At 39.0% G+C, this 24,791-nt stretch overlaps 1 protein-coding gene across 2 annotated transcripts in view; it reads right to left on the reverse strand.

The window, feature by feature from the left end:
• The window catches only part of IL1RAPL1 (interleukin 1 receptor accessory protein like 1), a 1,428,491-nt gene that overhangs the window by 304,114 nt on the left and 1,099,586 nt on the right, over nt 1-24,791 (reverse strand). For both annotated transcript variants that reach the window (XM_056131181.1, XM_056131180.1), the window contains one exon: nt 11,036-11,110. In XM_056131181.1, coding sequence (XP_055987156.1) covers nt 11,036-11,110 — 75 coding nt within the window. The remainder of the gene's footprint in view (nt 1-11,035; nt 11,111-24,791) is intronic.

Genomic DNA, 24,791 nt, shown 5'->3' on the forward strand with positions numbered 1-24,791 from the left:
AGTTAGGGCGCATGCTCAGCATGTGCCTGACCTGGGTTTGAGTCCATGACTTGGGTATGAGTCCACGAACCACAGGGTCCCCAAACTTCAAAGCATACAGCCCAGGAGCCCTCAGGCACTGCCAGGTGTAGCCCTACGGACCTCCAGCACAACACGGGTAGCCCAGAATTCTCTAGAGCCCCAGGGCCAAAAAACATCACCTCCTTAGACCCTGGCATTGAACCACAGACATTTTGGCTGAGAATTACTAACGGGGCCCCTGTAATATCCTGAGCACTTCTTGGGAGTCCCCTCTGCAAATATGAACTCCTGTCATTATTAACAACAATGGAGGGGACTAGAGAATATTCTGATTTGTGACAAATGTCGACAGAAAAAAATATGAATGCCATTTTACTCATCTGTGGAAAAGAAATGAATGAACAAATCAAATGAATTAATAAAACAAAGATATGCTTAAATCTCTAAGAAAAAAATATTAATTACCAGAAGGTAAGGGGATGGGTGAATCTATAAAATAGATGAACTGTGTGGTGACAGATGTAAGCCAGATTTTTGTGGGAGACATAATGATATGCACAAATAAGATGGTACATTTGTACCTGTAAATTCATAAGCCATTGTTGCAATACCAACAACAGAAACATAAAAAAAGATAGTACAGTAGACTTCAAAGGGTATGTCATAGGAAAATTTTTCCATCATAATTGAATATGAAACATTTTAGTTACTCAAATGGTCTACCCTATCATACAGATTCTTAAAGAGTTAGATAAAAATAAATAATATTTATTCATAAGCTGGTGAGTAAAAATTATGAGGGGAGCCTGAAAACCACAACGGGATCATCAGTTTCCACTGAGACACAGAGGGAAGTTATTCGAGGTGAGAGGTTCCTTTTCTGGATTAGTTAAAAAGACCAATTGCAATCTAATATCAATGAACCTTAGCTTATGAAACAGTAAAACTCTTCTGTACCACAGGGAAAAATTACAAGGGTTATTATTCAATTACAAAAGGATTTTTTATATAAAATTAGTCACCAGTTTCTTTAAATGGCATATTTCCCTTCTGCATATAAATCTTTCACTGATCATTAGCTGCTTAGCAGAGAATGGGGGACAGAGCCTCTTAAAACTGACATGTTAAGCCACTGCTAATTAAAGATCAATCAAAAATAAAGGGAAACTTTTATGGTATTATGATGAATCAATTTACCCACAAATCTGTAGAAACACTAAAATGGTAGAATAAGTATGGTTGGAATGCTAAGCATTTAAACACTAAACTATATAATACTGGCATCCTATTTTCATAAGAGTATTCAGGCATGCTATTTTTCATGAAGACTCAGTATATAATTTAGCAATGCTCAGTTATTTAGCCAAATTTCCTGAGGAAATCTATGGAAGAACATCGCTGTATATTCAAATTTTTAGTGAAGAAGGTCTTTTTTTAGTTTCTATTTTAATGCACATGAGTCATGGAGTATATACTTTCATTATGAAGCCGCTTTCAATATTCCACAGCAAGTTCTTTGATAGGATTAGCTTTATTTCTGATAAATTTGCATTTAGTTTACAAATTCGGAGGCAGTACTTGTTAACATAGGATACACACAACATTTTTCTATCCCAGTAAACTTCTATCATCAAGAATGATTCAGAAAACTTCGAGATAACAGTGCTTGTCTTGTCAAAGGAATGGCATTATTTTTTTTAACAAAACAAACATAACTATCGCCAAACCTCTTGGAGAAATTTGACAGGCCTAATGATTTAATGCTTTACTCTGTAAATTTATTGTCATGTCCCTGTCTTAAAATGTTTATATCTTTTTTTTAAGTTTACAATTTTTTTCACTCAACTTTTTATTTATGATCATTTTGAAATTCAAATTTACAGGTAGTTTACATTCCATGAACTCTTTTAAGGGTGTGAATTTTCTCTATACATTTGGATGTACATTTTGAAGAATCACATAATTATTATTAATAAATTATTTAATATTATTATTCATTTAAAAAGAAAAATGTAGTATTATAGTGTGCTATATTCTCAGAAGAGAAATGTAAGTAATTTTTTTGAAATAATGTTATTTCTTTAATGAATGCCATGCCTTCTGTCATAGTTTGCTATTCCAGTAATAGTGTGTAATAATAGTAATACATGATCAATAATTTGTACTCAAAATGCATTTCTGGACTATTCTACGGTGTTCTCCATAGACTATTAAAATACCTCAACAACAACTTGGCAATTGTTTGACTGCCTATCGTGTACTAAACAATGTAGTAAGTTTTATCTTCATTACATCCACACTAATTCCACCTTTTTTACTGACTAGGAAAACGAGGACTGACTAGAAATATGAGGAAAATGAGATTACACTAGAGTATTAAGTGATAGAAATGAACTGTCACCTCTGTCTGATAGAATGATTTGAACTTGGAACCATTTCCACAAGCCACCTCTTTCTTATAACCCAAATGAAGAAAATGATAATCTGATGAAAATGCTGAAGACAAATAAGCTTACTTTTATAAATTTGTAATATGTGAATATGTAACCCTTTTGATCTCCATTGTCTCATCAGTTAAAGACAAGGATTTGTCTTGATGAGTATCATCTCCCTTCCTCTTCATAAGATTTCTAAGTACCATTGCAGCCCTATTACAATAACCAAAATCTGGAAGCAATGCAAATGTCAGGCATAGATTTCTGAATAATGAACCTATGGTTCATATGCACAGTGAAATACTACTCGTCTATAAGAAAAGATGGCGTCATGCAATTACCGCTATGTGAATGGATCTGTAGAGTATCATGCTGAGGGAAGTGAATGAGGGTAAGAGGAACAGACACAGAATGATCTCTATTATATGTGGGATATAAGGAAACATAGTAGAGGGATAACAAATGCCCAAAGTTTGCAGAAATAAAGAATAAAAAAACTGATCACCAGTAGGATGCTCATCACTGAGGGCAGAGGGGAGAGGTTAGGAAAGAATCAATCAGGGAAGTAGACACCTTGGAGAAAGATGGAGCATTGGAAGGAGGTAAAAGGCTATGTATAATACCCTATCACTAACAGTATTGTAAACCACAGGGCCTGTCACTGTCACTGCCCTCCCGTTGTTCATCGATTTGCTCCAGCGGGCCTAGTAACGTCTCCATTGTGACACTTGTTACTGTGTTTGGCATATCGAATACGTCACGGGTAGCTTGCCAGACTTTGCCGTACAGGCGAGATACTCTCAGTAGCTTCCCGGGCTCTCTGAGAGGGGTGGAGGAATCGAACTTGGGTCAGCCATGTCAGCCACATGCAAGAGAACGCCCTACCCACTGCGCTATCACTCCAGCCCAAACCACAGGGCCTAAAAAGAAAAAAAATGTGCCATCCCTACTGGTGGAGACAACTGGGAACTGGTGAAGGGATTGGTGTTGTAACAGTGCATGCCTGAAACTCCATCCTGAATTATTTTGTAACTTTGTAATTCACAATAACTAAATAAAATATTTAAAGGAAAATAATAACATTCCTCAATCTAAAATTGTAAAAATTTGTTTCTTAACCAATCTAATGAAAATTTACACTAGTTTCTGACCTGATCAATAATATTGCCCTTGGTTCAATCTGTGTGATTCATTTTTGTGCCCATCAGAATAGACAAGATTGGGACTGGTAAATCAGAGGATTTCCCACACTGACTCTGTCACACCATTTCTTTATTGCGCCTATTCTTTCTCCCTATCTCCTCCCTCCTACTGGTCCTAGTCCAAGATAAAGACAACAAGACTTATGCTGTCTGTGTTCTGGTTTTTAAAGCATTTTATTAAATTCTATGCGTGCATCCTAACTTTCACTTATTAGCAGTCCAAAGGAGCTATGCTAACCACCATTTCTTTTTCTTTGGGTCTAAAGTCTGTAATACAACTAGGCATTGAGAATTTAACACCTCAGACTATGCTTGGAATCAAGGATGTGGGTCAAGGTGTAGTGTACATACTCAGTATGTGTTGGGTCTTGAATTCTATCATAAAACTGCACGCACTACCTACCAGCAGGGTGAAGAAGAAAGACAGATGAAGGGAAGGAAGGAAGGAAGGAAGGAAGGAAGGAAGGAAGGAAGGAAGGAAGGGAGGGAGGGAGGGAGGGAGGGAGGGAGAGAGGGAGGGAGGGAGAGAAGGAGAGAAGGAGGGAAAAGGGACGGAAGAAAAAGGTAAGGAGTAATGTAGGGAAGACCAGAGAGAGAAAGGGAGGGAGGGAGGGAAAAAGGGAGGAAGGCAGGAGATAAATAAAGAAAACAAAGAAGGAGAAAAGAGAGAAAAGGAAAAAAGAAAGAAGAGAAAGAAAGAGAAAGGAAGGAAGGAATTCAAGTTGTTATTTATTTATTCCTTAGCAATTTTAAAGTAAATATGTGAAGTTGCTTTTTTTCCTTCTCTTCCTCTTTTCTGGCACTAAAGAAAAATTTGATTTCTAGAATCTCTGAGATTCATGCAACTTAGGTCACGTAATGACCTAAGAATACTAATACTAGTTTCTATTGATTGATTTATAATTTTAATAACTATGAGAAATATGAACTAACCTTTATCATGAAAATATTTCTCTTCAGTTGACAGTCACAATTTTAAGAAGCTTTGGGTTTCAAAAGGAAGTTATCAGATTATAACAGATATCAAAAGTTATTACGTTCATTTTCCATGGTAAAATAAGTTTGGATTGAGCAGAACTGAACATCATCAGATTAAATAATTATACAGTTTGTATTTATATTTATATGCTTTAATTATGACGTCTATTTATCATTAGATCTAATTTATGTGTCACAAGTTTTAATATAGATAGCAGACTTACTCTGATTTGCATGTCTTTCTTAGATGGTTTTAATTTAAAACATGTAACTAAGGGCCAGAGAGACAGACCAAAGGGCTTACTGTGTATATTTTTCTGTATACCTGCAGGAATCCTGGCTTTGATACCCGGCCCTGTCTGGTACCATGAGCACTACCAGGAACAACCCCTAGCACAGTCAACTGGCCTCAACCTCCCCAAATAAACAGACTTTAAAAATAAAATTATAAGTGTGTAGTTGGGATATATATATATATATATTTTGCTTTTTTGGGTCACACCCGGTGATGCACAGGGGGTTACTCCTGGCTCTGCACTCAGGAATTAGCCCCGGCGGTGCTCAGGGGACCATGTGGGATGCTGGGAATCAAACCCAGGTCGTCTGTGTGCAAGGCAAACACCCTACCTGCTGTGCTATTGCTCCAGCCCTGGGATATAAAATTTTATCTAGAGTGAAAGAGGTTTTATAGTTTTACTCCATGAGTTTAGAAGTGAAAATATGTCTTGTACATTCCCTATGGTGCAGTAAAACCAATTTCAAAAACACCACGTTTCATAACAACTAGAAGAGTACACAAAGATGGGAGAGCCCAGTTCATGGAGATTTCCCTATCTTGGCAATGAAGGTCATAATATGCATACTTTCTACAATTCAGCAGGTATCAATTTGTTTTAGCATAAAGTATTGAAAGCCACATTTAGAATTTTGTGACAAATTCATCTCATGATTTTCCTTTGTTCCTGGAGTAGAGATATTTTGATATTGGGTGCTTTCCTCTCTGACAAAAAAAATCCTCAAAGCAAAAACCTTCTCAAATACTAGTAACACATAGAATAGAAACTATTCATAAGAGAGGAGCTTTATTTGAAGTTAAGAATAGCTATGAACATTCATGCAGAGCAAATTGTGAGGGCTATTTTCACTTAATAAACCGATTCCATATATTGTTTCCTTGGATTATAAGCTCAACATTCATATGTATAATAAAGCACATTCACTGCACAATATAGTTATATACACAATTTCCAGGACATTTGTTTTACTTTTTATTTTCATGATTTGTTTTGTTTTTAGGGAATTTGGGGGGCCACACCTGGAAGGCCTCAAGAATCACCCCGATGGCATTGATATGCAGTGTCTGGGATCAAAATGTGGGTCAGTCATGAGCAAGCCAAGATCCTTACCCCAATACTATCATTCCAGTTTGATGCTTTAATAATTAATATTTTAGAAAAATAGGAGCCAATTATAATTATCATGACAAGAATTTTCTTATAAACATATTAATCAGGAAATGTTTATCACGTATGGACATTTTCCTTTGGTCAACTACTTAAGATTTAAAATGCTGCAAATCATAATATGGTGTAACAAGGAAAGACATGCTAATAAATATTATGCATATATATAAATCAAGAGCGATACTTTAAAATGTGAAGTTTCACGAAGAACTTTCTTCTCTCTATATATTTTTTTGCTTTTTGGGTCACACCCAGCAATGCATAGGGGTTACTCCTAGCTTTGCACTCAGGAATTACTCCTGGCGGTGCTTTGGGGACCATATGGGATGCTGGGAATCTAACCCGGGTGGGCCGTGTGCAAGGCAAACGCCCTACCCACTGTGCTATCGCTCCAGCTCCCTTTCTTCTAGATACTAATGTAGTGGCAAACCCTTATCATTTTCCCCGATACATGTATGGTTGCTGTAGACTGCGTTAAATCCCTGGCACCTCGTATGTCCCCCGAACCCTCCAGGAGTGATACCTGAGCATAAAGCCAGGAGTAAGCCCTAAGCACTGCTGGATGTGGCCCCAAAACAAACAAAAAGAAGTAGAAGAAAACAAATAGATACTGTGAACTAGGTTGGGGAACTATAATTGACTAAGCCCAAGCATTTATCTATTTCCGTGCTTCTCAACCTTAGACCTTCTGACCTTATTTTCTTCCCGTAACCTTTCTATCCTTTCAGTTGGCCAATTAATCTTGTGCCATTGTCCCCCACCCCTGTCATTTATGTAATTGTCACCTATGGCCTCATTGGAATATCCTGGAAAACCACAGAGAAATATGTGTGCTTTGGTTGAGAAAACTGATGTAAATGGATTAGATGTATTTGAGACTTTTCAAACATGAACAATCATAAAAAAATAGAAACCACTTATACTAAGTGGGTGAAGAGAAAGAGGTAAGTGTAGGGAAGAAGAGTTATTCTGATATCAAAGTAAAGTGTCTTTCTTTTTAAATGCTATATGTTACAAAAATAAAGTATTTACTGAGGGCAAAGAGGGGTAAGACATTTGCCTTGTTTGTGGCTGACCTTGGTTTGAATCCCTGGCACTGCCTATGTTTCTCTGAGCATCAGAAGGAGTGATCCCTGGGCAAAGAACCAGGAGAAAGTATTTAGCACTTCTATGTGTGGCCCAAAAATAAAAATAATACTATTGATTAATTTTATAAAATATTCAAAACCTATTATATTAATTATATACTTTGGGGGAAAGTTTGTACAAGTACTCTGGTAATAATTTTGAAAGTATATAGCAGAAAGTGTAACTATATTCTTTCATATAAGTAATCTACACTAATGAACTAATTATAAAGTCATAGGAAATGCATAAAGATCAGTGTAACACTACCCATGCCAAGAGTAATAGAAGAATCAAAATTTCTGGCAAATTTATGAAATCGTAGGACATTCACAAGACTATCATGAACATTATATGCAAAGAGCGAATCTGGAGCACCACTTCACAACATACACAAAGTTAATAGAAATTGGATTAAAGACCTTGATATTAGAAATGAATGCATAAAATACACAAAGAAAAGAGAAGTATAACTTTCTTCATTATAGTGTCTTAAATGATTAAACTACATTGGCAAAGAAAGAAAAAATAGATAAATGTAATTACATAATGCTACAAAGCTTTAGCACTGTGAAACTATGGCTAACATTTAGACACCATACCAAATGGAAGAAAATATTTGCACACCATGCATCTGAGAAAGGAATAATATCCAATGTGTATAAAGTGCTCAAAAAGTTTCATGACAAAACAGCTCCATCTGAATAGAAACTTCTCCAAAGATCAACAGGCTAACAGTCATACAAAAACATTTTCAGCATCACTTTTTTATTAGGATTATACAAGTCAAAATGACAGGGAAATTTCACACCAGTGAAAACGGCTTATAACAAAATGAGTAGAAACAAAAATGGCAAGATGCAGTGGACAAGGAACCATCGTTCACTGTTGGTAGCTAGTAGTTTTGTTCATACCTTATGGAAAACAATGTGGAAAAACTAGTGAAAACAGAACTACTGTATGATTCAGTCCATTCTTTGGCATGATTTTAAAAGATATGCGCATACCTATGTTTATTGCAGTGCTATTTTCAATAGCCACCATCTAAAAATAACTTAAGAACCCAACAATAGATAAATGGATAAAAAAATTGGTACAATACGTAATATAACTCATCTATAAGAAAAGATGAAGTCTTGCCTTTGGCTACAATTAAGATGGAGCTAGTGGGTGCCATGTTAAGCAACATAAATCCAAAAGAGAAAGACAAATACCAGATGATCTTACTTATGTGTGGAATGTAAACAAACAAAACAGTGGAATAGATTGTGGCATTGAAAATAAACTCTTAAGGTTCTATCAGCAGAGCTGAGTTTACTGAAGGATAGAAGACAGGAGAGGAGGGGAGGATAGATGAAAAATGACCTAATGACAGCTGTGGAGGGTTACTGGCACTTTGGTAGTGGGTGTGGCTAGTAACAAAAATAAATATTAATACTATTGTAAATCATGTTGCCTCACTAAAAAGAGTATCATGTATCCATTAAAAGGGTGTTTTCTGAGAATAGTTAATAGGAGAAAGTATTTACAATGTAAATTATAAGAAACAATATTCTTTCATTGTTTCTCCAAATTTCTCCTGTCAATATGTACATTTTGTTTTTTTAAAACAAGAACCACAGTTTAAGGCCAGGACAATAGACAGCAAGTAGGACACTTGCCTTGAACATGGTCAACCAGGGTTTTATCCCTGACACTCCGGCACACATCTGGAGTAATCCCTGAGTGCAGAACCAGGAGCAAGACCTGATCACTGCCAGGTGTGGCCCAAATGATAAAGAAATAACAAAGAACCAAAATTTAAATTAAGTGCTACTAATATTTCTAAATTGTAAAATATAATGCCTCACACTGAGTCAAGGGTATAATGGATTTCTACTCTTTGAGTCTGGTAATGATGGAATACACCACCCTCTGTGCTGAAAATTCTGGAAAAGGGGTTCGCAGCCATAACAGTAAGGGCACATATTGGATTAACATTCTCAGACCTCATTCAACCAGAAAGTGGTGTCTGTTCTTTTATTCCCTTGGCCATTGCTGCTGTTAAAACCTAAGCAGGTTCACTTCCTGGTCTGAACTCCAGAATAGGACAGTGTGATTTCTAGATTCGTTGCCCAAAGAACTGTTGTCCATATATTAACAGATACCTAAAAATTATTTTTAAAAGAACATAATAATTTTTTCACACATTGATGTTACAAGCAAATGCCACTTAAATTGGAAATCCTAGGCTAATGCCCGCTTTTTCATTAAAACTTGAACCCACCAATTTACATATTTATTTATTTATTTATTTATTTATTGGCTTGTGGGCCATACCAGCAGTATTCAGGGATTACTTTTGGCTCTAAACTCACAGATTATTCCTGGCAGGCTTTAGGGACCATACGGGATGCCAGGGATTGAACCAGAATTGACTGTGTGCAAGGAAAGTGCCCAACCCACAGTACTATTTGGCCCCCAATTTACTATTTTAAATGAATTTTGTAAATTTTACTCAAGTACCTTGCTTGTCAGTCCTCTTTCCATTCTACACAGAAAGAATTTAAAATATTCCTATGAGTTCCAATAAGAAACTTAAAGTAAAGTAAGATGCAAGGGATGTGAAAAGGGAGAGGTCGGCATAGCTTGTAAAGGACAGAGAAAAGTAATTTGGAGATGAAGACAAATCCACGCAGTACACAATTTTATCTAATGTCACAATTGATTAATTTTATGTATCTTCAGATAAATAGAAGTTATTGACTTTAATAATGTACAGTTCCTTAAAACCATTATATTTTGCACAAATGATTATATGTATGCTTTTAGTAAATCTTATCACATATGTTATACTTATTTTAAAGACTTTATAATTTAAACCAATTTCTCACTCCAGAAAACAACATTGATAACCTTTAGGGTATGCTAACAATTATTTTTAAATGTATATAGAAATAAAAGCATTTCTATTCTGAAATAGTTAACAGAAGAAAAATCCTTAACAAACTTATATAATAAAAAATCAATTATGCTTTTACTAATACTTTATCTCAAACCTCTAAAACAAATACTTCCCTGCTAAAATTATGATATTATACATGCATACTACATTTCAAATAAAAGCTCAGAATATAATTGTGCTATCTTTTAGTTATAGTTAGGAATGGAAATTTTCTAAATTTGGTATAATTGAATATGAATAAATCAAACTCAAATTGTAGGTTCAATTCTAAATTTAAGACATCTGATTTTTGAACAACTGGATATTTTTACCAAAGCATATTCTCTTCAAGTTTTTATGTCCCAAATCCATTAGCCCTTTAACCTAAAGCCACTTGCTCACATATTATTATCCATCACATAACTAGGATAATGTATATTACGTATGATTATATAAAATGACTTAGCTGTAGTGCTGACATTTATTTTCTGAAATCTGAAGTGTTTCCCACAATTTTCAAAAATCATGATTTAGTGTATTAATGGACATTTTAAGTCAAATTGTTTCATATTGCCTATCCTAAAATAAATTTGTCTTATAAAATGATAGCATAATACCATCAGCAGATACCAAACTTCATTCCATTTTTCTTTCCAACAACCATCTAAACAACACATAAATTTCTCTATCTATAGGTCCAAGTTGACCCTAGTGCATGTAATACTGAGGGGATGAAATGAACCATGTTTGCTGGCATTTTTAAAATAGTCTTCCTTTCAAATACACATAGGCTTCATTCAGAGCAATATATCAGGTTGCTATTTAGGCTTTTAAAATATCACAGTGTGTTGACAAAAGTGTATTAACTCAAATTAAGCAATTACTCACCCAACTGAGTCTCCTGAATTGTCATTTTACTTTCCATGGGATACAAAAGCTTGGGTGGCTTATCAGTCAGAGGGGCTGAAAAACAATAATAATAGTACAGACTGTAGTTACGCTTGCAGGAACTGAAGGGTGAAACACAGTTTATTTTCCCAAATATTTTTCATTCTCAGAGCAGTGTGTCAAAGCGTTCTACCAAGTAATAACTTACATATTGCAGGTAGTACCTTCTGGCAAGCTGAAAAGCTGTTAGATCATACATGAGACAAATAGACACTTTCAAATTGTTAGTCACCTGAGACAACTGAAATACAGAATTGGGACTGGCCCATCCTAAAGAACATATCATTGTGCTTCAATGAATATGCTTCAAGTTACATGTTGTTTTCCTTTTGAAAGTGTGACCTACTTTTATTTTCTCTGTGTTAATAAAGACTAAACATGATAAATGTATCATGCATTCCATCAGGTCCTTTATATACATATATAGTCTTATTGTTCTTAATCCCAATCCTAGTTCCCATATCCTGGATAATTTTACCTCTAAACCTGTAACTAACTAATTAGCTTAAGTAATTTATACACAAATTTTTATATATAAGGTAACAATGGGGCACTGAATTGGTATAACTGGCACACTCAACCATGCATGTAAGTATTTATGAAGGAAATTTTTTATTATATCATGGTTTTGTGTCAGGGGTCAAATCAAAGAAGATACTTGGTCCAAAACCCTTAGTACTATTTATAAGTCAAATTTAATTTGATGGCTAATTTTCAAAATATACTCTGATTTTGGGGGCTGAGCAATAGTACAGTGAGTAGGGTTCTTGCCTTACACACAGCCTACCAGGGTTTGATCTCCAGAATCCCATACGATTCCCCATGCCCACCAGGAATGATCCCTGAGCACAGAGCCAGGTGTATGTACACAATACTGCGAATTTTGGTCCGCAAATACTGTTTTTTTGGACAAACTGGCAGGCTACCGAATGTAACCTGCCCACACGGCAGAGTCTGGCAAACTCCCCGTGGCGTACCCAATATGCCAAATACCAGTAACAATGAAGGGTCTCATTCTCCTAACTCTGAAAGAGCCTTGAATATGGCACTTTAAAAAAAATCTCAGGGCTAGGACAAAGGAGACGTTACTGGGGCCTGCTCGAGGCAATCGATGAATAAATAAGATATAAATACACACACACACACACACACTGAGTTTTAATCCTCTACAGATTTTTGTGCTATCATGAATTTACCCATTATCAACTAACATATCTAAGAGCATCTTGGAGACAGTTTCCCCATCCCCCATTGTATACTTCACTTCGAGCTAAACATGACTATCTTCACTTCTGATGAACAATCAGCTCTTCATCAAGTCTCCCTCCCCATCCTATCTGAATTCCCTGGGTCCTCTGAAATTTGTCATTGCAACTTCCACACTGTAACAAGAACAGAAATGATCAATTAAGGGTTGCTGAACTGAATGTTTTTGCTTTGAGGGTTTTCTTCCTTCCTTGCCAGGAGGACATGCCAGTTTGGTTGATAACTGGAATACTGATCTAGACAGCAGTGCCAGGAGTTGGCCACATTTCCTCATCACCAGAGGATTCAAGAATTCAGTATGCTTCAGCAGCTCACCTCCATCTCTCTCTAACAGAAAAAAGTCGTGCAAAGAGATTATGCTACTCAAGTTTTTTAAAAAGATGAGTTTTAAGAGTTTTATCTATGAGAGAAATCTCATATAGGGCAACAGCCTCGGTTCATAATGATTTTAATGCATTCTTAACTAATATTTAACATAATGATGGGGATAAAAGGGAAATAAAAGTTGGGGTAGTAGGAGGAGATTTATCACTTTGATATTTTCTTCTCAAAGATTCAATAGTACTCCAATAAACCTTAAATATTCATTTCTTGCCTAATAATCTTAACAGATTTTTATTCTACTACACACACACAAAAGCAAACTTGGAGCCAGAGGTAGCACAGGGATTAAGACTTTCACCTTGCACATGGCCAAACCACTCTGATTCCTGGCACCACATATGGTTCTCTGAGCACTAGTAGGAGTGATCCCTGAATACAAAGCCATGGAGTAAGCCCTGAGCACCTCCCAGTGTACCCAGCTATGAGTTTCAAAGAGAAAAAAGCAAATGGGCACTCACAGGACTCGAGCGTTCAGTGGCCGAGAGCCACCCCCCAGGCCGGCCAATGCAATGGACGGATGGATGGACAAAGGACTGAGGGAATGAAGAATCAGGGCCTTGGCCCCAGGCTGGTCGGTAGCCAGTTTATTTCTCTCTCTTCCCCAATGTAGCCCAGTCTCTCCCCTTATGGCACAATCGTAGTCGTAGTTTTGGTCATAGTCCCAGTCATTATAGTTTCATCATCCTAGTCTCATAGACCTCAAAGTCCTCTATTTCCAGTCATCATCTTCATCTGGGCTGGAGCGATAGCACAGCAGGTAGGGCATTTGCCTTGCAAGCCACCAACATGGCTGAACCGAGTTTGATTCCTCGGCCCCTCTCAGAGAGCCAGGCAAGCTACTGAGAGTATCTCGCCCTCACGGCAAAGCCTGGCAAGCTACCCGTGACGTATTCGATATGACAAACACAGTAAAAATTGTTGCAAAGACATTACTGGGCCCACTCCAGCAAATCGATGAATAACGGGAGGACAGTGACAGTGAAGTGACATCTTCATCTAGTCATCCTTCTAGTCTCAAAGTCCCAGTCTCAGTTCTCATCCTCTCTCCAGTCATCGACTTTCTAGTCTTAAACATCTCGTCCCCTCTTACCCCTTACAGCATAGTTATATAGAAGTCATGAAGGGTGGGGATTACACAAAGGTGAGAGTGAACATTATCATAACAACAAACAGATGTAAAGCCACACTTTTAGGAGATTAACTCAAGAACAAAATCTCATCTCAGGGTTTTAGCACTCCCGATTACTAATAGATCCACTCAAGGGCGAGATTCCATCCAGGATGTATTGCTTTCTCCTTTTCTCAGCGAGTAAGCTATTTAAACAATCATAGTAAATTTAATTCTTATAATATCTCTAGCAATGTCATTTTATATGAACAGAGTAAGAGATATATTAAGCTTAAAGGTTGGCTCTTCCTGGGGAAATCTCGCTATATATTCCAGACCACAGTCCTCAGGCCAGGTTAGTGTTTCCTAACTCCAGCATGGTGCTTATTCAGTTACTTATTTTTGGGTCATAACAGTTTGTCCCATGATTGTGCTCTTAACTTATAGTTAAGTATTATAGTGCTTGGCCTGGCCCATTTCTAGAGTAGCTCACAGCTTGCCATGGGTCCATTCAGTCCCTCGTCAGTACCCCACTTTTGGGGAGCTAGAAACTGAGAGCAACTGAGGCTTAAGCCAAGTGAATATGGATTCTCAGAAGTAAATATTATTTTGGAGTCAATTAACTCCCAAGTTACAAAGCATAGCATCAAGTGCCTTCTCCATCTATACAAAAAGGACATTGTTAAATAAACCATGCAAATGACATAAAGGAAAGAGAAAAGCAATATAGGATTATTAGTGCTTTATGGACTTGGGTGTGCCTCAGGGGCACTGTTGTGGGAGTAGCTCAATAAACTTTAAGCTCTCTGCAGGAGGAGCAAGGGTAACCCAATGTTATCCAACACCCCAATATGCAGAGTGTTCGTGAAATATTGGGAAAACAGCTCACCATTCAATGATAAGCCTCACACATCTTTAGACTCTGATTATTTCAGTGAGTTTTGAAGTTGATTACTGGGACTGGGGAATGGCTCAAAGGGCTAATACACATGGTCTATATTCAGGATGCATAGATTCCAACCCCAGCACCATTTGGACCACTGGGCATCTCCAGGAGTGACCCTTAATCTAGAAGGAGACCCTGTGCTGGAAGTAGACCCTGAGCATTGTTGGGTATGGCCATGAAAAAGTGCGTTTTTTTCAAAGCGCGTTTTATCTTAGGGGACAGGCAACATAGAGAGCTAGCTCAATGGGACCTGGAGTGAATGCTTTGCATGGCTAAGCATGGATTGGATACCTAGCACCATATGGTCCTCTGAGCACTACCAACAGTGACCCTCTGCACAGAACCAGGTGTAGCCTCTGAGTGACACCAGGTATGTGTCAACAACTTAACTAAATAAAAGCAACTGTGGTGTCAAAACAACTGATTTATTCAGTAAATTAAGTCAATTGGTAACATCTACAAGTAGAACACTCAACAGTTTATTAAAAGCAGCTAAGAGAAATGTTCCCTGTTCACACATCTCCAAAACTAATTTATAGGAAGGAAAACTGTTTCCCTGATGATAATAAAATATGCTAAAGTCCATATGGAGCACATTCATTCAGAAATATAAAATTGTCATGTGGCCCTCAACCCCAGCCCACTAGAGCACAGCATTAGAGCCTTCAAACCGTTCATTTAATATTCATGTAATCACTCTGGGTTAGCAGAGTAATCACAGAACACTAGAGCTGGAGAAAGTGATGTGCTTATTAAGTTCTTTGATTTTAAAATTGTATATCCTAAAAAACTTCATGATTTTCATAGCCCATCCCACTGGGCAGGTGAAATGAAGATGGAAGTGTTTGGTTCCTGAGCGGGCTCCACGCCTTCTTGTACGGCCCATTCCGCTGTGACAAAATTGTTCTGCTTTGTTTATGCAGCAATCTGTATTTCACCCAAGATTTTATTTTTTTGTTGTTTATTTTTTTTACTTTTATTAGTGAAACACCATGAGGTACAGTTGTAGACTTACAAATTTTTGTGCTAGGGTTTCAATTATACAATGATCAAACACCCATCCCTCCACCAGTGCCCATTTTCCACCACCACGGGTCCCAGTATCCCTCCCACCCCCCATTCCCCCATCCCACCCTGCCTCTGTGTCAGGGCATTTCCTTTTGTTCTCTCTCTCCTTTTGTCACCCAAGATTTTAACCAACAAAATTCAATTCAATTCAATTGATCTATATTGAACCATGTAATGTGCTGGCATGTTCAGAATACCCCTGGTTTCTACCATCATCCATTACAGTAATCATAAATTAACATATAATAATAAAAATAAGTTCTGGGTTGATTCAACTCCCTTGAGTTCAAAATACCAAGAGAGTACTAGGAACATAGGACAGATGTTATGGCACACGCCTTGAATGTGTGGAGTCATGGTTCAATACCAATCACTGCATAGTCCCTAGAGCATTGCTGGGGGTGGCCCGGATGCCCCTCAGCAACGTTGAGGTGATTCTGGCATCACAGTACCTGAGCAGCACCGCATTCCCAGCCACTAGCACTCAACATTATGGCCTAATTTGTCGAGATTCATCAAAGTGACTTCTAGGTAACCTAAATGCCAGTTGGGATACCTCAAAACCCCAAATTCTAAGACAACTGGCTTGACAACGTAACAAATCTAGTGTAGACTAACTAGCTACAGCTAGTTAGTATAGTTAGTATAACTATACTTTATGTGTCTTCACTTCCCAAATCTTTGTTACTTGTTCCTTGAAAATTCTATGGAGCAACTCTTATGGTTCTGTACAACTTTTCTCCATCAGGGTATGAGCAATAGTATTAGAAAAGAAAAAACTCAGCAAGAACTTATTCCAAACATTAATTTATGTATAATCTTTAAGCGCCATATTCTGCCATAATGCATTAGATAAAAATGAACGGGAAGATAACAGAGTTGAAGTATAAATATGACACAGTAGCAAAATGACTGTGAGAGGAAATCATCCTCATTGCTGAGTTGGAGATCAGCTTCAGACAGTTGGGGATGGCCAATTTTGTTATCCAAAGAAAGGGAATGCACTGGATTATCCATTATTTGTATGTTTATGAATCTTAAAGGTGTTTAATAAATATTAATTGAATTTAATTCACATAATATAGAACTATCAAGTAAATTCAGTAACGGTCATGATCAAACAAAATGTACAAACATATAAACACAAACCTCTCTTTGTATTCTGAATAGACAAAGTGGAACTTCAAGGAAATGAAAACAAATTACTTAAAAGTAAAAAGTAATTAACATGTGACAAAGATTCTAATTTGCCTTTTGAGTCTCTCTCTCTTCCTCTCTTTAGCATACACAGACACACACATGCACACTGAAATTAAGTCCAAGAGGAGTAACATGAAGCAGCACACAGTGATTTTACATCTTAATTTTATTTTGTCTGCAAGAAAGCTCCTAACACATATAATATAAAGTTTTACTTGCTGAGTATTATTAAAATATTTCTATTTAACTGCCATCAAAATATTTTAAAGACTCATTTTATTTTTTAAAACACCCTATTGATACCATGAATGAATGGATGGACGGGGGAAAATATCATATACAAGGTAAAGCCATTAAGGGGAAAGAGGCAGTTAATTTTTTTACATATTCTAATAGATTGCAAACAATATTCTATTTTTCTTTTGTTTCTAGGCCTCACCTCACCCAATTCGGGGCTTAGTCCTGGCTGTAAGCTCAGGGATCACTCTAGGCGATACGTGGGTGGGGGAGGGGGATATATAGGATGTCACAGATTGACTCTGGGCCAGCTGCATGCAAGGCAAGTGCTCTACCAGCTGTACCATTATTCTTGACGGCGAGAATTTTTCTTTTTATTGCAAACAACTATGGGTATGAAGAATAAAAGCACAAAGCATCAGAGGGAGGATTGACAAAGACAATGAGAAGGTAAGTGCATGTGTTAAAGAACTAACACCAAATATATAAAATTATTATATTGACATGACACTTAGATCAACTGGCTTTCAAGTTATTTTCATTGAGGTAACATATTTGTAACAGTTTTTATATTATTGTTTCATACTTGCATTTCTACTTTGCCACCCCACCACCAGAGAGTCTACATTCTTCCTTCACTGCCCTAGGGTCCCTCCTCCTACTCCACTTGCATGGAGTTCTGTTGGCATTATCTGGGGATTTCTTTTCATGGGTGTGTGGGGGGACTGTCTATTTTGTCTATTCTCTTGCTTTATTTCTTTGTACTCCACATATGAGCAAGAAATCTGGTATTTGGCTTTTTCCTTCTGACTCATTTCATTTAGTAAAATGGCCAATAATTCCATCCAAGTTGCAGCAAACTGCATGATTTTATCTTTTTTCATTGTTGAGAAGAATTCCATTATCTCTCTATACCGTAGTTTCTTTATTAAGGTTGTCATTCTTAATCTCTTGATCACTTGATCACTTAACAACACTTCACTCATCGATTTGCTCAAGCGGGTGCCAGTAACACCTCCATTTGTCCCTGTCATGTGCTAGTGTAGCCCAATGGCATCTGCTTGCTCCAGGAACACGAAGAGCCTCAAAATGATCGTTCAGGGTCTTGATGAAGAAGTCTGACCATCTCGTAGGTGGGCGGCCATATAATATTTTGATGTTCCGTGGAATCCAGTCGGTAATGGCTCTAGTCCAGCAGTTGTCTCCAAATTTCATTACGTGTCCAGCCCATCTGATTTTCGACGCTTGGCAAACGAGACAGCATCCCTGATTCTTGACCATCGACAGAGGTTAGAACTCCGGATCCTTTTTCTCATTTGAGTGAAATGTGATACTCCAAGCATAGCTCTTTCGATTCCTCTTTGGGAGAACCGAATAGCGTTTTCATCCTGTTTTCGTAGGGCCCAGGTCTCTGAGGCATATGTTAATGAAGGAAGAACAGTGGAATAAAAGAGATGTGCCAAGAGCCAGAGGTTCTTCGTCCTCTTAGCTATTTCTTCGATGCTCTTGAAGGCGTTTCAAGCTGCTCTCTTCCTCCTGCGCAACTCAGGTGCCAGGTCATTCGTAATATTGACTTCTCCACCTAGGTACGCATACCTGTTGCATTCGGATATGTTTGTTCCTTTGAGAATGAATGGAATGTCAGGAATGAGACCATTTCTCATAAACATTGTCTTCGTGAGATTCAGCTGTAGTCCAAACTTTCCACACTCACGGTCAAAGTCGGCCAGCATTTGTGCTGCTTGGCTAATGTTTGATTTTATTAGAACTATGTCATCAGCGAAGCAGAAATGGTATAATTACTGACCATCTATCTTCACTCCCATTCCTTCCCATTTCAGTTGTCACATGACATTCTCGAGGGTGGCACTGAAGAGATTCAGTGAAATCATATCACCCTGCTTCATCACATGGATGATCACTTCCTTGTAGAATGGTGAGATCCTGGTAGTGGATCCATAATACAGCTCAGGGAAGATCCTGATGTATTGCGTAGGGCTTGTTTGTCTAGGGCTTCCTATTTGCCTAGGGCTTCGATGACCACTTCAGTCTCAACAGAATCAAAGGCCTTCTTTATTTTTTTTTTATTTTTTTAATTTATTTTTTATTTTTTTAATTTTTTTTTATTTATTGAATCACCTTGGGAAAGGTTACAAAGCTTTCAGGTTTAGGTCTCAGTCATGCAAATATCAAACACATTTCCCTTTACCAATACTTTTTTTTTACCATGAAGAACCCCAATAAAACCCCACCCCCCACCCCTCCCAGTCCCTGTGGGGCAGATGAATTCTAATTAACACTCTATCTGCTTTGATTAGATTCATTGTTTCAATAAAAGATTCACCACTATTATTTAGAGTTTACCCCCCCCCCCCCCAAATCAGACATGCTGAAAAAGCATTGTGACGTGATTTGCTTTCTACAGCTGGGTTCAAGAATTAAATGTTGGTTTTGGATTTCTGCTATTTTACTTATTGACCCTGGAAGTATTTATACTGAAAGTCAGATAGTGAAGAAATTGGTTTCTGTGCTCTGGAGTCGTGGCCGTGCTGGAGAGCCGCTAGTGGGGGGCAACTGGTGGCCTCGGTAGGGCGTGAAGGGCGGACCGAAATGCCCCCTTCCCATGAGGTTTTAGTCGCCCCCCACTCCCCCGGCTCATACCTGCTGTCCACAAGGCTCCCATGCGGCCGCCATCTTTCTTTCCAGAGAGGAGAAGGCGACTGGGGCAACACCCTTTCCCCTCCGGACAGACATGATGGCCTGGATTAACGCATAGTCCTTTCACTTTTCTGCTCCAAGCTGCCGGGTTCTGCATTAAGTCCCTGTGCTTCTGGGGCTGTGGCCGTGCTGGAGAGCCGCTCGCGGGGGGCAACTGGTGACCTCGGTAGGGCGTGAAGGACGGACCGGAACGCCCCCCTTCCCATGAGGTTTTAGTCGCCCCCACACCCCCGGCTCATACCTACTGTCCACAAGGCTCCCATGTGGCCGCCACCTTTCTTTCCAGAGGGAGGAGGGCGGAAGGGACCAACATCCTTTCCCCTCCGGGCAGACATGATGGCCTGGATTAACGCACAGTCCTTTCACTTTTCTGCTCCAAGCTGCTGAGTTCTGCATTAAGTCCTTGTGCTTCTGGGGCTGTGGCCGTGCTGGAGAGCCGTTCATGGGGGGCAACTGGTGACCTCGGTAGGGCGTGAAGGACGGACCGGAACGCCCCCCTTCCCATGAGGTTTTAGTCGCCCCCACACCCCCGGCTCATACCTGCTGTCCACAAGGCTCCCATGCGGCCGCCATCCTTCTTTCCAGAGAAGAGAGGGCGAATGGGGCAACACCCTTTCCCCTCTGGCAGACTTGATGGCCTGGATTAACGCATAGTCCATTCACTTTTCTGCTCCAAGCTGCTGGGTTCTGCATTAAGTCCTTGTGCTTCTGGGGCTGTGGCCGTGCTGGAGAGCCGCTCGTGGGGGGCAACTGGTGGCCTTGGTAGGGTGTGAAGGACGGACCGGAACTCAAAGGCCTTCTTTAAATGAATGAACATTAGACAGAGCGGCATCTTGAACTCCCGAGAAACCTCAATGAGCTTGATAATCGTGTGGGTATGATCAATCATGCTGAATCCTTTTAGGAACCTGGCTTGCTCGCATGCTTGTCCTTCATCTAGTGTTCTGCCAATCCTATTCAAGATGACTTAAGTGAACAGCTTGTAGATGACAGACAACAGGCAGATTGGGCAATAGTTGCCAATGTCATGGATGTCTCCCTTCTTGTACAGTAGTATAGTCCTGCTGGTTTTCCATTGGGATGGAACATTGCATTCAGACAGCTAGTGTGTGAATAGCCGAGCCAGTGTATGATAAGTACTGACAGCAGTTTCTTCAGGTCTTCCGGTCTGGGCCTTGTCTGGGCCAGGTGCTATTTGCTATTTTACTGATGAAATGGCATGTTGGATTTTGAAAGGGAGAATGTTGAGAACGACATATCCATCCTGCAAAATTTGGTATGAGGGCAGGTGAACGTGGCTATCGAAGAGATCCGAGTAGAAGTCATGAATAATTTTCTTCATTGCCCTTCTGGAAGATATGATAGATGCATCAGGACATTGGAGGGTAGTCATCTTGGTCTTATAGTTCGTGAAGGACAGGCAGGCATTGCGAATACTTTTCCCAGCTTCTACCGCATCTGCTAGCACTGTTGCTCTTCTCTCTTTGTGGTCTTCCTTAATCGCTTCTCTGCACTGCCTTGATAGCTCAGACGTTTTCTTGCGGTTGCCTGAGGCTTGCTCCAAGCCACATTGGCGAATGAGCTCGAGAATTTTTGAAGACAGGTGTCTATATGTGGCTATCTCTCTCTCTCTCGGCATTCTTCGCATAATCATGGAGGTGCTGAACCCATCAATTGTATTTGTCGTCAATGTTGTCAATGTCGGCATATTCCTGTGTTGCCACAATAGTGCCAAAGAGATCCAAGTTGGTGGTCATTCTGGGAGTTCTCTTCTTAAACTTTGATGCCCTTTCTCCCCACTCCGTGAAGTAGAATTTTGCATGAAGGAGATGGTCATTTGATCCCGTTTCAAATTTTGGGACAACAGCGACATCAGTCAGGCAAAACTGTCGATTGAATAGGATGTGGTCAATTTCATTTTGGAACTGTCCACTGTGAGACTCCCATGTCCAAAATTTAGATTCGGACTTCTGAAATTGTGAGTTACCATGGATGGTCTTGGCTGACATGATGAACTCAGTTTCTCACCCTGTTCGTTCCATTCTAGGTCATGGGTCCTGATGTAGAGTTCTTCGGCTGATCCTCTCCATCCTATCTTGGCATTAAAATCACCGACAATGATCTTGTAGAAGGTGTGGTCTTCTTTATAGAACTTCTTCAGCTCCATGTAGAACTCCTCAATTTCTCCTTCACCATAATTGGATGTTGGTGCATAAACAACGAAGATAGAAATTGCTGGCAATGAGCCACATCTATTCAAGTGTAATAATCTGATTCGGGTTGTTAGCATTCAAATGAATCAATGCTCATGGCCAAATCCCTGCTGACAAGGACACTAACACCACCGATGCCTCTTTGGTCGCATGTTCCAAAGAAAAGTTTTTCTCCAGTGTTGAAAATGGAGTGATGTGATTGATGCCTTCTTGTCTCAGTCAGACTCATGATGTCGTACTTGATCTTTTGCACTTGCACCATCAGGTCCTCGATGGATGCATCCGATGCTGGCATATGTGCATTGAAAGTACAAACAGTCATTTTTGTCTTTCTTCATTTGGCGGCCTAGTTTGGCCTTGAGATTTTATCAGCCTCTCCTTCCACATCCTTCTTAATGCTGCCGTATTGGTGGCTCTTTAAGGGTCAGGGGAATGATATCCTTTGTATTTACTGGTTTTGGCATATCAAATATGCCACAGATAGCTTGCCAGGCTCTGCCGTATGGGCGGGATACTCTCAGTAGCTTGCCAGTCTCCCTGAGAGGAATAGAGGCTTTTAGGGTGACCTCTAATCACCCTTACAGGTGTTCCCAAACCATATTTGAACCCCATCAAATATGGTGCGTTAATCTTGGAAGATAGGCATTAAGTGTCTTATGATGTGCTGCACGGCTGCAAAGCAGCTGTACGGTCTGAAAAGTGGTCGGAGTGTGGTGGTGGCTAGGTAGTGGAGGTAGCGGAGGTAGTGGAGGTCTGCTGATGAGGTACTTATCTGGTACAGGTAGGGTGGGGCTTCTGGGTGTAATCCCTAGGTCTCCAGAGATTGGTGGGAGCAGCCAGAGGATCCCATTGAGCCTGAAGTCCCATTGAGCCTGAAGTCCAAGGTCCACTACCTCCACTACCCAGCAGCCACCACGCTCCAGGCCACTTTTCATATGCTTGGGCCGAGACTCACGTGTGAGTGAAGCCCCACAGAACTAGGTAAGTGGAACTTTGAGACCTTGGACTCCATTCTTAATAATACAGTAAAAATAAATATATTCAGGATGATAAAGTAAATTCATTTGACTAACTTTCATACAAAACCAATATAATTGGGTAGATTTTTAAGTGGTGCTTTTAATGTGAATAAAATATGTGTTCATATATTCAATATATATTTATAAAGGAATGTCTTTTGCCAGGTACTTTCCTGTTTAGTAGAGTAATGAATAACAAAAAACACCAAATCAGAATTTCAGTTTGAATAAAGTCTGCACTCCAGGACGGGAGATGGAAAATTCACTTGTAAAGTGGATAACCTATTATCTGATGTTTATAAACTGACACCACATAAAGCAGCTAAATAGAAAAATACTAAAGATACATCTGGTATTTGGGGGAGGGGTTGTTTGTTTGCTTTGGGGAGGTGGCCACACCCGGCAATGTTCAGAGTTACTCTGGTTCCTTACTAGAAATCACTCCTGAAGGTACTTGGGGGACCATATAGAATCTGGGGATCAAACATGGGTCAGCTGCATACATAGCGAGTGCCTTATCCCCTATACTATTGCTCCGGCTCTTCAGGTGGTATTTTAGTGAAAACATTGGAAAGGTTTGCTCTGAAGATCACTAAAAAGATCTGTATGACTGGAAGAAACAAGGTTTGTGAATAATACCAGACCTATGAATCTGACAGAATACCATAGAATGTGCAAGGCCCTGAGATGGAAATGCAATGAATAAAGTATATTCATCGAATAATTTATTTTAAAATAAAATCATTCAAGGGCCCAGAGTGATAGTACAGTGAGTAGGATGCTTGCCTTGCAGGAGGCTGATCAGGGTTCGATTCCTGAAACTTGCCAGGAGTGATTCTTGAGCACAAAGTCAGAAGTAAGCCCTGAGCAGTCAGGTGTGACTCCAAATACCACTAAAAAAACCCTAAAAAAGAATCACTCAATAACAACAACAAAACTAATTATTAGAACTCAGGTTCTTCATTCATTTTCTGCCTTTTACAAGTGTTGCCTAAGTCCGAGATTCCATTATTTGCAGCCTCACTCATAGTAACTCTGCTTGCCACATTCAGAATCATAATAGGTTCCAGAACTCATTTTAGTCACCCACTATACTCATATTGCAACAAAGTGAGCTGAGAAAAACATGAAGGGCAAGTAAAGGAGTGTGGTTGGACAGAATAAATAAAGGTGTTTCAATACTTGCAAGTTTCACTTCTAAAACAACTGATAGAGTAGCTTTTGCATAAATGTTGTGGGAAACAATTCTAACTGATTGCATGACTGATTTAAACAATTTTAAATAAATATATGTTCAGTCAAACTAAAGCAAAATCAGGAGAAATACAAAACAATGCATAATTATCATGAAAAACTATGAGGAACTGTAGGAAAAGGATGCTGATTAAGGTAATAGCTACAATCAAGTTAGGTGAGCATGGAAACTACTGTTTTCACTTCTGTTGACATGCACAAAAAATTAGTGGTCACTAATTAGTTTCTAGGGATAATAGTCAATTTTTAATATGTGAGTGAAAGCAAGAAAGCAAAATTATCA

The sequence above is a fragment of the Sorex fumeus genome, unplaced genomic scaffold (assembly GCF_029834395.1).
Source record: "Sorex fumeus unplaced genomic scaffold, SorFum_2.1 ptg000086l, whole genome shotgun sequence".
NCBI lineage: Eukaryota > Metazoa > Chordata > Mammalia > Eulipotyphla > Soricidae > Sorex > Sorex fumeus.